Here is a 13,744-nt window from a genome sequence, read left to right on the forward strand (position 1 = left end):
AACATTTAAAAAAATAGGTATAAATAATGCATGAATATTAACTAAAATGAGGGACACAATGCATTAAAAGAAAGAAATGCATGTAGAACAATAGCATTGATTGAAGTAGGGTTCGAGCCACTGATTGACTGAAGCACCGCGGAAACCTTTGTCGTAACACCATTGACTGCTTCAATGTTAATACTACAAGAGTGAATTAGTGTTAAATATTCTTAGCTGCAAAGTCATATGATGGATGGATAAATTATTGTTTTAATTCCTGTCACTCGTGGTTCAGCACCTTAGCCCTCCTTACTCATTGTCCCTCTTTATTTTGTTAAATTTTAAACCCCTCCCCCTGTTTTCTCCACTTTTCCTTGTCTGTATGTGTTTCTTCCTTTTTTATCCCCCCTTGTGTCTCTCCATCCTTTTATCTTTCCTCTCATCCACTTCCCTCTCTTCCTCATCCTCTTTCCTTTTTTCCATCCCTACCCCTGCCTGTCCCCTTCAGTCAGAATCATATTTCCTGCAGGCTGCCATTTCCCCCCTGCAGAATAAAAGCGCTGCTAATGGAATTATAGTCACATCATGAGACGGTCTATCATACAACACACACACACACACACACACACACACACACACACACACACACACACACACACACACACAACATGACTGTGCAGGACAGACACACAGAGAGACATGCGGTCAGACAGACAGATTAGTGAACTCAGTATTATTAAAGTTTTACTCTCTTCTAATCCTCTCTCACATGCACACACACACACTCAGTGGGGTACACCCTTTGAGAGAGGCAGGCAGTATGAGATAAACTGATCACGAAGGAGTACAATATGCGGAAAGTGAGTCTGTGTGTGTCTGTATATGTGTGTGTTTGTGTGAGATAGTGAGCGAAAGAGAGAGATGATGATGTGCAACAGCAGATATTAACTCACACTAGAATCGATGGTGGAAAGTAAGAGGAATATATTTTCCAGCACAGAGAAGCATCTGGGACGCATTCAGAGGCTGAGTATACGTGTAAATGTATGACGAAAGTAAGGGTTGCTTTCGACTTCAAGGTACTCTGCCTTTGACATCACAGAAACTCTCTAAAAGCAATCCTAGAGTTTAGTGGAAATGGGGAAAATACAGTTCCATCCAAGTAATGAGAAAGCTCCAAATTGAAAACACAGTGGTATTTCCCATAAGGCACAGCTGCATCTCATACCAAGTGACTTCACCGCCGATGAATGTAAAGAACACCTCCTTGGGCTTTCTTGTTGTATTCAAAGCACACTGCTCCTGAATATCTGCAGAGATATCTGGTGTTGTTGTTTAGGAGATGCATTTGTTTAAAGGCTGCCTTTAGGGTGTTCCAGTTTTGTTCTGCTGCATTAAAAATGATAAAGTTTATTATGTAGCACTTTTCAAATCACATATTACGATGTGCTTAGCATACAATGGAGAAAAACAACAACTAATCACTGGTAATAAAACCATGGAACCGCAATATCAATAAAACAAATCACATACAATTCTAAAAAGGGGAGTGCATGAAACAACATTAGGAATCAGATAGGCTTTTAAACAAAAAATAAAATGATTGTCTATTTGATGAATATGAGTCCCAGGTTGGTCAAGGTGCCCTTTTGGCCACATGAGCAGCAGCAGGCTCCTTTCTGTCTGGCTGCACACGTGGGCAGCTGCTTGAGGAGCCAGGCCCTGAGGGTACCTTCATTGTAATCAATACTAAGAGTAACATTACATCATTTATCATCCATCAATAGTGTAAGTGATTGGACTTTAAATTGAACAGTTGCTTTACAGTGTTTGAATCCCACCAACGGATGTTTCTGGCCTAGTTGGATGGAAAATAGAGATGATATACTTTCCAGTACAGGCAACTTCAGGTTACTGGCAACACACAGCATGTGAAGGTCGACGCTTCTGGGATGTGTGTGCGTGTGTATGTGACATTCTTACGCAATCTGATTTAATACACCCTCAGGCCGGCGAGTTCATACGTAGAAACGCATGGCTCTGAAACGTGAGGCATGTGATTTCAGCAGATATTGTATCCTGTAATCGTACTAAGCGTACCGAATAAGTCTCTTTCGCCTCCTCTCTTTTACATCTGCGCATCTCTTCTCACTTTTTCCGCCTTCTCTCTCTCCTTATCTCTGTTGTAACAACTCAGGTTGGATTCACTTTGCAGGTTTTCTTAAAGTTTCACATTCTTTTTCTCCCAAAAGTAGCTTTGCATATATGGGTTTTGAGAGTTTGACATTAGGGATTACATTTGTTCAAATATGACTGAAATCATCATACTGATAATACTGTAAATGTACTTCTGCTTCATCCAAGCCGGGAGCTTCGTTGTAAAGTCTATAGAAAGAGCTCAGCGAGCTGCGGATGTTTTATTCGGTGGCCAAATAAAATAAATTGGGGATAAAAGGTACCCAATCACTAGAAAGAGTCCTGTGACTCCTACGACGTGATAACTTTTTGTTTTGAAGGATTTCCTCCTGCCAGAAACACATGAACACGCAATTATTGTGGCGAGCCGCATTTCAATGATGCTTAGTGTGTTTCCGGCATAAGGTTAGAGAACTGCATGCAACATTTTTCAATTTCCTTTGGTTTGATGAAATGGTATCTTGGATTTCTCAGTTTCAGAAATATACCGCCGTTTCCATACTGCAATTCAGTTATTCTCCTTCCTCAGGAACATTTCCAATGTCCTGTGCGTTTGGAAGATTAGTTTTGTGTTAATAACAACTGTTGTCACGAAGGTAACACACATTTATATTGTTTTAAATTTGAAAAGAGGTTATGTTTTCCCAGTGTGTCATCTGCTCTATGCTGGAAGCATTTCTAGAAGCCTGGTTCAGATGTCAGAGGGAAGGAGGGGCTGAGAGGATATTATAACTGTCTTTAATCTAAGCATACAGTATAAATAATCCGTTCTCTCTTACTTTCAATTTCCTACAATGTGTCTGGGTAACACAAGTATGTAATCTCATTGAGATTATTAAAACGCTGTCTCATTTGTCTCTAAAATTCCTCTTTTCCTCTATCACTATATCTACGTTTGAGTGAACGTGTCGTATTTTACTCAGGGACCCCTGAGATACTAAATCATAATTATGAGATAGTAAATCGAAATTATGAGATAGTAAGTCATAATTAAGAGATGCTAAGTCATAATTATGAGATAGTAAATCGAAATTATGAGATAGTATCTCATAATTATGAGATAGTAAATCGAAATTATGAGATAGTGAAGTAATAATTATGAGATAGTATCTCATAATTATGACTTACAGGATCTTAATTTTTTTATCACAGTGGCGGAAACGGGCTTCCATATGTCTGCAATAGAGTCGGATGAACAATTTCTGATGAACGCAATGCAGACCTAATGTCAATGATTATGGATCGGCGCAGAATATTTCCTGAAATAACATCCTAATCTTATTTTGGAACTGATTATATCTATTTTCAATACATTTTGACTCTTGGATTGAGGACAATAAACGTTAGAGACAATTGTGGGCTGAGCGCCATGTTTGCTCGAGATGGTCGACGTTTATGAAACTTCAAACTAAGATACGAATGGTTATTTGTATCCTATAACTGATGCCAAACCATGACCCGCTGCCGCGTCATCAAATATTCCGCCACCCGCCGACACTTAACTTGTGTTGCTTGCTAACTTTCTCTCCCTTTCCCCTTCCTTCTTGTCTTCGCTTCAGGCTCCGACTACCCTCCCCCTCCCCCACTTCCTCCCGCCGTCCTCACCATCGAGCTCGGCGGCGGTGGCGACCACCGCGGTGGCGGAAGGGACGGGGACAACCACGGGTTGGGCGCGGTGGGCCTGGCCCCGGAGCACAACGCCACGCCGGGGGCGGCCGTTAGCTGGCAGGCGGCCATCGACGCCGCGAGGCAGGCGAAGACAATGGGCAACCCCGCGTCGGGCGGAGGGGCGGGGCCTGCGGCGGGAGGGGGCGGGCCCATCTCCACGGTCAGCTCCACGCAAAGGAAGAGACAACACTATGGCTCTAAGCCCAAGAAACAGACAACGTCGTCGGCCATGAGGCCGCCGCGGGCCCTACTCTGTCTCACGCTCAAGAACCCCATCAGGAGAGCCTGCATCAGCATCGTCGAGTGGAAGTATCCTTTGATGAGTGGATGTTTGTCTTCTTCTCTATACTGCAATGCGGAACAACACGCTTCACTTTAAAGAGAGTGTCGTGTTTTTGATTGATAACCTGAAGAGAAGCTGTCCTGAATCTCTTCTCTCGACCGCCTAGATCTCTACGTTGCATGTTTTGCATCATGTTGCCCTCTTTGTCAAGGGTGTCCTTGCCACGGTATCACAATTAACTATTTTGCCGACACGAAAACGAAACTCGGAACCAATTACAGAATCGTGAATACGAAAGTGGACGTCAGAATGAAAGCCAATCGGGGAGAAATAACGTAGCAAATTGAAAAGGTTTGTTGGAGGAGCTCCCAGCTTAAATGGAGCACATAAAGCAAGGTCACAGACTTGATCGTGTGAACCATCCAAATCCGATCTGATGATCCATTTCAAACTGCGTGGTTTGCCAAAACCAGAGAAAAGCACATATTTCCATGCAACCACGTTGTATCCCTCCAATGTTGAATGGATGGATAGAGATGCAGGTAACATAAATCACGGAGGAGAAGAAAAGAGGGCACATAAACATGTTTCGAATGCATCTCACTCCTCTTTCCCGTCTTCTATCCCTTCTCTTTTTAATCAATCTGTCTTCTTTCCTACGTCTCAAGTGTGATTTTCTGCTTTCCATTCACTCGTCCTAATCCTTTCTCCCCTGCTCTCTCTTTCTCTACTCTCCCTTTCGTTCTCCCTCTTTCATCTCACAGCCTTTTCTCACAGGAGAATAAAACAAATTGTGTCATTTTTAGCCCTCCTTCACACCTCTCCCGTCATATGTCTTTCCCCCAGCTCATTCTTACTGCATTCATCCTCTCTCCCCCAGGTTCTCTCATGCCTCTACTCCTCCTTCGCCTTCTTCTCCACATCTCTCTCACTATTTGTTATCTCTCTCTCTCTTCCTCCCTCTGTCCATCCAAATCCCTTTATTCCTGCTGTTCCTCCACCCGTCCTTTCTTTCTACCCTTCCTCTTTTTTTCTTTCTTTTTTTAAGCTGCTGAACATAATGACTTGGTTTTCCCTCAGGGTGAGATAGAGGGAGTACAGAGGAGAGACGGTGAAAGTGATTGATGGTAAGAGAGGGTTCACATGAGCATCAAGTCCGCTAGAGCACAGTCGCACTTCGTGCTGAGAGGTAGAGGAGGAGAGGAAGAGCGGGGGTTTGGCTAAATATGAGGGGCAGGCATGTGGGCAGGACACGGATGTCGACAGGAGAGATGATTGAGCGGATTAGCCGAGGAGGGAGGGAGAGATTGAGGGGAGGATGAGAAAGGTAAACAAGAAAAATGACAGAGCAGGAGGAGGGAAAATAAAGAGTGAGGGGAGGAGAGGAGAGGATAGGGAGGAAATGAGGGAGGAGAAGTAGAAAGCAGAGCGGAGGAGTATGTGTGTTTCTGTGTGTTCGCAGAGAGTTGCGTTTGGGATTTATCTCATTAGAATAAATCAGAGTTGATAACATTGTAGGCTATAATGAGAAAAAGTAATAAGGAAAAAATACTGTCCTCGTCGTACACCACACACATAATCCACACATATCATGAGCTACAGAACTGGTTTGCAACCCCACATGTCAAAGTAATATTAATTTATAAAAATACGTTCGAACCAATTATAATTAGACTTTTACTGAAATCCATTTAGCCTTTTTTTTATTTTACAGGATAGATTAAAAAGATGTTTCTGTTGGATTCCCACTCTTTGTCTTTGCTGCCAACATATTTTCACAGCACTGGCGTCTTTTTTTATGTCCAGTGATAAAACGATGGCACAATTCTTGATGACGTTCCTATGAACCTGTATATTGATCAGATCACCACAAAAGGACTATTTGGTCCTACATTTGCTGTGATTTATTTGCTCAGTTATATTTTAAAAGCCATCATCTTGAGTCCACAATGGTATGCATCTGTTCATGCATCGCATGTTTTCTTAAAATACGACCCCAAATTTCCAATGGGAACTGCCCTGCCTTTTAGAGTGTGTAATCTCGCTGTGGTAAAGCAATGGATGCGGGCAAAGTATCCTTCAGATCACCTTGTGTGTTTTCACAAATTATTAAAAGTCATGACATCAATAATAGACCATAAACTATCCTGTTACGTTGTTAAAAAAATAAAAATGTATAGGAGTAAACATGCATACACCCTGAGGCTCACTGGACCTATCTCAACCAATGACTGATGAGCGTTCAGATCTTTACACTCAATTCTCAGCATCATTCACTTAACCCTCCTGTTACCTTTAGGGTCAATTTGACCCCATTCAATGTTTAACGTCGGTGTTCTTTCGGGTCAATTTGACCCCAGGCTGTTTTTCACTGTGTCAAACATATAAGAAATATCAACTTTTTTATATATTTAAAGGGCTATTTAGGTAGTCAACAAACACACATAAAGTACCTCACACATAAACTCGCATTTGTTCTGTGTCAGTGTGCAGTTATGAAATTCAAGTGTTGCTTTTATTCTACAGGCTTTTTGTATATGTGTGTGTGTGTGTGACCTGTATTCTGCGAGTATCTCTGTCTCCAGAGACAGCCGATCCGAAAATCTTCCTCTCTCCCTCCTCTGTTACCATGACAACAGCTGCTGCTCTCAACAGGTGGATGAGGCCTGTCTGAGCTCAGACATGCACGCAAACACACACTTAGTTCAGAGGACACACACACACACAGAGAGATACAGCACACTCACAAGTTGTGTAATTCGAGCATTTAGCATTACCTGCACACTGCAAGGTCAGCATGAGAGACAAGGAGAGAGCAGAGGCGAACTACCATGTTCTCGATATGAAATCAAACTAAGTTGTAATTTTGAAAAGGTGTCTTTGAGTGCACACACACACACACACACACGCGTGCACACGCACACAGACAGACATAGCTTTAGCTTATTTATTGCATCAGGCCACAGGGGGGGGTTAAACTATTTTGTATGCATGAGAAAACAGATCAATATTCTCAGCATAACACAGAAGAGTGCTGAGGCCGCTCTCCCAGCTAATATCAGGACATCACAGGTTTCTTATATTGACTTTGTCAGGAAAAGAGATGATCTGTGTTGTTGTGAGCTGCATGTGGTGGTTATGTGAGGTATTTTAGAAAATAACAGCGTACCGGTGTGTGTGTGTGGATGTAATCCCAAAGTGACAATTTCTCGTGAGCTTGGTAAAATGCTGAACGTATATTTTAAATTCCAAAATTCTTTAGACATTAGCACTGTGGTGAATACTGCTCTACATCATGTCAGCTATGCAACCTGCAGAGCTCACTGGATGCTGATTTCAGTTCTATTTCTTTTATTGCTGTTTTTCTAGAGCTGTCCGTGTCGATCCCCACTCTTATCTTGCAGGCAAAATTCTTCCCATTAATATTTATATGCTGTAACAGATGGATATTTCCTATTTTTAGGCTGATTACACAATTGTGATGGACTTGGTACTTGTTTTGATTCTTCACTCGGACTCCCCCGAATTCTCCCCAGTGTTGTTTCGCTTTCAACAACACCGCCGACAGTAGATTAATTATCATGTTGATGGAAGCAGACCTCGAGGGTTTTTTGAAATTATGGGTCAGGAACCCAGAATGAGTAACAGGCCGCTCGTACTGTGGGTCCCCGAAGGCCTGGAGAGTGTTTTAATGAGCCCTCGGCACAAGGGTGACTGATTAACTTGGATGCATTTCGGTCCCAAGCTGAATGCACTTGTGGCCGTTGGTGTTCAAGGGTCAATCCTTAATCCAAACATGAACTAAGTATTAGTTCTTCCATATCTTTTTTTCCTTCTTTTCCTTCCTCTCTCTGTTTCTCTGTCTCCACGGCTATTTCTGAAACGGCAGTGGAAGCTGTAGAATAGATAGCAGGCCTGTTTCTACAGTTAACACAGCGAGATATATAGTGTGATTATAGGCAGTACAAGATTGTAGTACTACGTTATTTAAACTGAAGCTTTTTTAAATTTATTTTTATCCACACAGTTCTATTTCTCCTCTGACATGAAACCTATTAATTTCAAAATAGTAACAAGCACCAGTGAAACAAATGTGAAGAATCCCTCATTGGTTTCCCAGCTGTGAAAATGACATCTTGTCCAGCAAAGTGAGATTCAGTGCCGCAAAAGCCGACATCCATGGTGCAAAAGTATACATTCGTTTGCTTATGATTTGTCTTCTGGATTTGACGGCACAACTCCATCGTACACGACATCCAGAGTCTAGACTTATTTGACGAGCAAGGGAAAAAAGGAGGGAGAAAAGAAGGAACAAACGGAAGAAGAGAGCAGAGGGAAGAGCAAAAGGGTGGCAGTGTCAGTTAGTAATTGTGTTGATGAAAACCAGACCTTCTTTATCTCTCCTTCCTTTTCTCCCTCTCCTTCCACTCACCATTCTCTCTCACTTTTACTCTCCCTCTCTCCTTCTGTGAGGCCAAAAATAATGAGGCCGCTCCTCCTCTCAAGGACCGTTCCTCTCTCACCTTCCAACCCACTCGTTCTCTGTCCACATCCCATCTTCCACGCGACGGGCCTGCTCCTCGACACACCCATATTAGGACATGCCCTGTCTCTCTAACCCCCCTTGCACACACAAAGAGGTTCCTAAGTGACCCAATATGTCTTACTGTTAAAGCAAAGGCAAACTCAACAGCTTTGATGTCTCCCAGTGTGTACGCTGCTAGTGCAGTCTGCTGCGTGTGTATATATACCTCTGCTTACGTGAGGATGTATCAGCTTGTTTAAAAATACCTCCTTGTTTAAACATGCCTGATATGAAGACTTTCTCTCGTCGGTAAGGTGAGAAGAGAAGTCGGAGTTTGTATTGTTGTGTGTGATGTACGAGAGGTGTTCATGGATCATTGAAAACCTACTTTAATCTGGCTTGTAGTGGATAGATGTATAGATCTATATTTCGGGTCCCTTTCGGGTCCCTTTTGGACGTCGAGCGCCCTCCCATTCATTTGAATGCGGGTAGGGCATGTAACCGGTGGCAGTGGAGCGGCTGGTTGAAACTTTTGAAGAAACGCAACCAGAGGTCGCGGAGGCCAATCACGTTAATGAGACTTCACATTCAACCACGAGGTAATAAAAGACATTAATTGTCATGCAGCCACTCAGTGTTAATGGGCCATCAGGTGACCCTCCCAGCTCCCGCACCTTTACATAACCCTGTGGTAATCGCAGCAACGCCTCATTTGGTGTGAATACAGCCTCAGGCCGACTGTGTCTGATACATCGGACGCCACTAGCCTTTTCCCCCCACAGTGTGTATATGCTGAGGGACTCGTCACCCCTCAAGGACCTCCCGTTCCCTGATGCAGACTGCACTGATGCTGGGGCGTAAGCTCATTTATTCAGAATGGAAGGTCCCTCCTGACCCACTTGTAAATCGTTGGCCTAATCATTTAGGGAGACTGGCTTGTTGTACAGGCCGATGAACACAGTGGAACGTTTCAATTTCAACATGAGAGGGCCAGACTAGGGTGAAGGACTCAACGACTCAACGTCCCTGGCACATTTAAAATATAATTTCTTGAGAGTTGAAGTATGCTATTGTTTGGTATTGTCCCATCTGTCTATTTATTTATAAATGTTATATATATTTTTATATATTTAATATTTAATTTAATTTTAGTCATTAGTATTGTATTGTGTATGCATATATGTTGTATATATACATATATATTTTATTTTATATTTTACTTTGTATACTTCTTGTATACATCTATATCTTTCACTTGTATACATATGCATCTCTATCTTTCATCCCTGTTTTTTTATATTTTATATTTGATTTTTTATTCTCATGTGTTTAGTTTATTGGTGCTGCTACTGCTTCGACAAATTTCCCCTTGGGGATTAATAAAGTATTTATCTATCTATCTATCTCTTTATAAATAAAATTTTTTGCCCCAAGTCAACATTGACTTAACATTGTCATATGTATGCTTGTAAATGCTATTTAAAAATGGCAATAAGAAAGAATAACCAGGTAAATGATCTCTACTGTGTAAATGTATCTATACCTGTATTATGTGTACTCAGTTCCGGTGTGTGTATTCTTTAACCGTCCTCTCAGACCATTTGAGATCATCATCCTGATGACCATTTTTGCCAACTGTGTGGCCTTAGCCGTCTACATCCCCTTCCCTGAGGACGACTCAAATGCCACCAACTCCAACCTGGTGAGTAATCTAAAATATTTAAACTGCTTGACAGTTAAATAAGCTCACTTGCTGTTCAGTCCACTTGTTGCTGGCTCATTGGAAGACAGGGTTTCTTTGTTTTTATTCTTGTGGTATGACACCTGCGTGTCCCAAATGGATTATCCTGACTGACGTTTTATTCGGTGTGTGGTTGACTTCTGTAACATTTCATCAGAATATTTTTCTGTTAATTAGCAAAAATGAGCACAAATCCAATTGATTCTAGTGTGTGTGTGATTTGCTACCATGTGTATAAGAGGCAGGAGAAGGTAATACTATGTTACACTGTGACTGGTTCCTGGAGGAGAAGCAAAATGAGTTAAAGTAAAAAAAGATGAGAGTAGGAGAGAATAACACAAATTGAAGAAGTAGAGAGTAAAAAAAGAATGTCTTTGTTTGAATAATGTCTTCGAGCCTAATTTTCTCATATCATTGTTTTTGGATACAACAGAGTTGTTGATTAGAAGAACCACTTTGAAGGCTGAAGAAATGCAGTCATTTTGAGTGAGGACTCTTGAGTTGCATTGAATAAAGCCATGTGAGTTGATTTGATCAAAGGCAAAGCGTAATTCTCTCGTGGGCAACAGAAAAAAAAATTGGCTAAGGAGAAAATTGTTTGATTGAGGAAGGAATTCTGTGGTTTCCAAAATGTCATCTGGTGTAATGTATTAAATTTGCTATTTTTCAAAGTAAAGCTAAACAAAGACATATGTTGCTTCAAAACTCTGGTTTTCTGACCTGCTTCTTGCCAAACCTTCCATCTGATTACCGTAGCCTGGCCGCTCACAAGATTGTGTGTGTGTGTGTGTGTGCATGTGTGTGTGTGTGTAAAGCAGTGTATTGCTCTGTGAATATCAGCATCCATCAATAAGCTGTACCCACTGGATAAACCAGTCCTAGCTAACATTGAGCGAGAGGTGGGGGGAGGGGGGGGGGCTCGCTGGACAGATCCCCAGTTGATCACAGGGCTTTAAATCAATATGATTACGTCTATTCATGCAATATATGTGTGTTTTTCCATTGTTGTCAGCTTGCAGATGTTTGCTCGTGTATTAGTGGGAGGCGGACGCTGATCTCTCTGAGGCTATGTAACATCTGTCTCTCCTTCTTTCTAAGAATGATTTACGTTTCATGCTGTTACCTCTGCTTCTGAAAAGTGTAGCCAAAGTGTTTTTGTCTTCCAAACATACCCTGTCAGTTCATGTCGCCTAAAAAGGCTTCTGGCTGCAACCAAAAAAAAAGATGGCGTGCGCCAAACTCAAGGTTTCAAAATGGCAGGTCAACATGTCCTTGCGTCGGTTTTACTGTCAGCTGTGGATAGGAAAACAGTCAGCTTTCATATCGCCGATTCATAAAGTTACTGCGGCGTAGAGGAATAAAATGTGCTTTAATTTGCTTCACTGTGTATACCCTCTGATTTCTCCTTGAATGATTTAGTGTCAGAGCAGGTATGAGTCAGTAGAGGAGTAAATATGAGGGATGCCAGCTGCTTTCATCGACTTAATTTATGTCCATCACCCACTCTCTCTGCCTCTTAATTTGTTTGAATTTAGTTGGAGTCCCACACACAGAAATTACAATACTTTTCCAGTTTTACGGATCAAGTGTTAGTGATCACGTGAAACTTATTGATTACATGTTTTCAGTGGGCAGTATAGACCCCCCCCCCCCCCCTCGGTTATTGAAAATATACAACACATACACACGCACCGAACACACAAACACACACACTCAACTCAACACCACCACCACCACAGCTGTGGTCAATTAGTTGTATAACCTTCTGACAGACAGGAAGCCGTGTGCAGATGGACGAGAGGCTTAAATACATGGTTGAACCATGTATCTGTGTGTGTTTGTGTTTATTTGCACATTCTTTGTGTTTGAGCCATACATCTTTGAGCAAAAAAACAGTCATTTTACCGAGTAGAACATCAATTGTTTTTGTTATTGTGGGACTTACAAATATATACAAATCTAGTTTTTGTCCAATGAGTCTGGTGGCTTTCAAGACAGCATAGAGAACAGCTTCAGTCCCCGTCAGACAGGCCTATAAATATAATGTACACTTTAAGGTGGGCCTTTCTTTTAGGTGGGTCCATGCTGGTATTCTTGTCTTTTTCTCCAAACTGTCTACTGTCGGTAATACTCTGGTTAAGTACTACATTAAGTACCTCATGCATCTCCACTTGAACAAATCCAAACTTCTCCTTTTAACTTTGCATTTGCAATATACATTCACTTTGGTTATTGACCTTATTCCGTTCTTTTATTATGTTTTCGAGACAGTGAGTAAAGCCCAAAGTGCCAGAATCCATCTTACATCCCATTGGTTAATTAGCCAGAGTGTCTGTGGTGAATCTCGTTATTGAGATGAAGTGTTTATCCAGAGTTGTCCACGGTGACTGTTTGGCTTAAGCCCACTCTAACAGACCAACTGAAGCCTCGCCCACATGTAAGAAGAATGTGACCTCATTGTTTTACCAGTGGATAATCCATTGTTTTGACACTACTTTTAGTTATTTCTTACAGTGTTGTCACATCTGCATTCCACTGCAGCACACTGTGAGGTAACCCTCATGAAACATACTGTGAGTCCGAGCCACGGGAGGCTTTTAAATGTTCCCTGCATCAAAGCTCTTGTAATCCAGCTCACTCTGAACCTCTTGTGTTGTTTCACGGTCTTGTGTTCCTTTTAAGCATTGTTGTGATTTGTTTTACTTTATTTATTTGGGGTGACAAACTGTGCTTAGGCCCTTGTGGTTTTGTTTGCTCACCCACACAGTTTTTTATTTATTTCCTTTTTTTTGCCAGTTTTTATCATTTGCAAAGAAACTACAGGCTTATATAAAGTTTGATCTTTTAACGATGGGATATGAACCCCACACTGCTGCGTCATCCTGGTAATACCCAGTAATGCTCTTTATTTTGACCCCTGACCTGAAGCGTGATTGAGCTTTCGATTCAATATGGCAGCCCCCTCACCAGATCTGCACAGGTCTTTCTTGTGTAATACCAGAGATCTGTTGTATCGCTTCCAGTACATAATTTCTATTTCTGTCTGCATCCCATAATGTGCCGCTCTGTCTCCTTGACGACATGCCCGATAATAGCAGCGGGAGAGGTTGTCATGGATATGGTAACCGTAGTGATGCTCCTCATCTGTCCTTGGTTACAGAGGAGAGATGGGTAGGAACCAAAGTTTGAGAGAGTCTCTTCTCTCAGGGACGAAATATATGCTGCACTTTGGCTCGTTCAGTTCAGGTAACCCATTTTATGGTAAAAAAGACGAAAAAAAGAATGTACATTTGCTGGATTTTCTCAAATTAGAGCTCAAGTAGAAACATCTTTTTTTCTTCTATTTTCT

General features: G+C 41.8%; 1 protein-coding gene across 5 annotated transcripts in view; it reads left to right on the plus strand.

Moving 5' to 3' along the window:
- The window catches only part of cacna1c (calcium channel, voltage-dependent, L type, alpha 1C subunit), a 191,959-nt gene that overhangs the window by 55,375 nt on the left and 122,840 nt on the right, over window positions 1-13,744 (plus strand). For all 5 annotated transcript variants that reach the window (XM_056425335.1, XM_056425338.1, XM_056425339.1 and 2 more), the window contains 2 exons: window positions 3,738-4,155; window positions 10,251-10,356. In XM_056425335.1, the coding sequence (XP_056281310.1) occupies window positions 3,738-4,155; window positions 10,251-10,356 (524 nt within the window). The remainder of the gene's footprint in view (window positions 1-3,737; window positions 4,156-10,250; window positions 10,357-13,744) is intronic.

This window comes from Pseudoliparis swirei, chromosome 10 (genome assembly GCF_029220125.1).
Source record: "Pseudoliparis swirei isolate HS2019 ecotype Mariana Trench chromosome 10, NWPU_hadal_v1, whole genome shotgun sequence".
Lineage (NCBI taxonomy): Eukaryota > Metazoa > Chordata > Actinopteri > Perciformes > Liparidae > Pseudoliparis > Pseudoliparis swirei.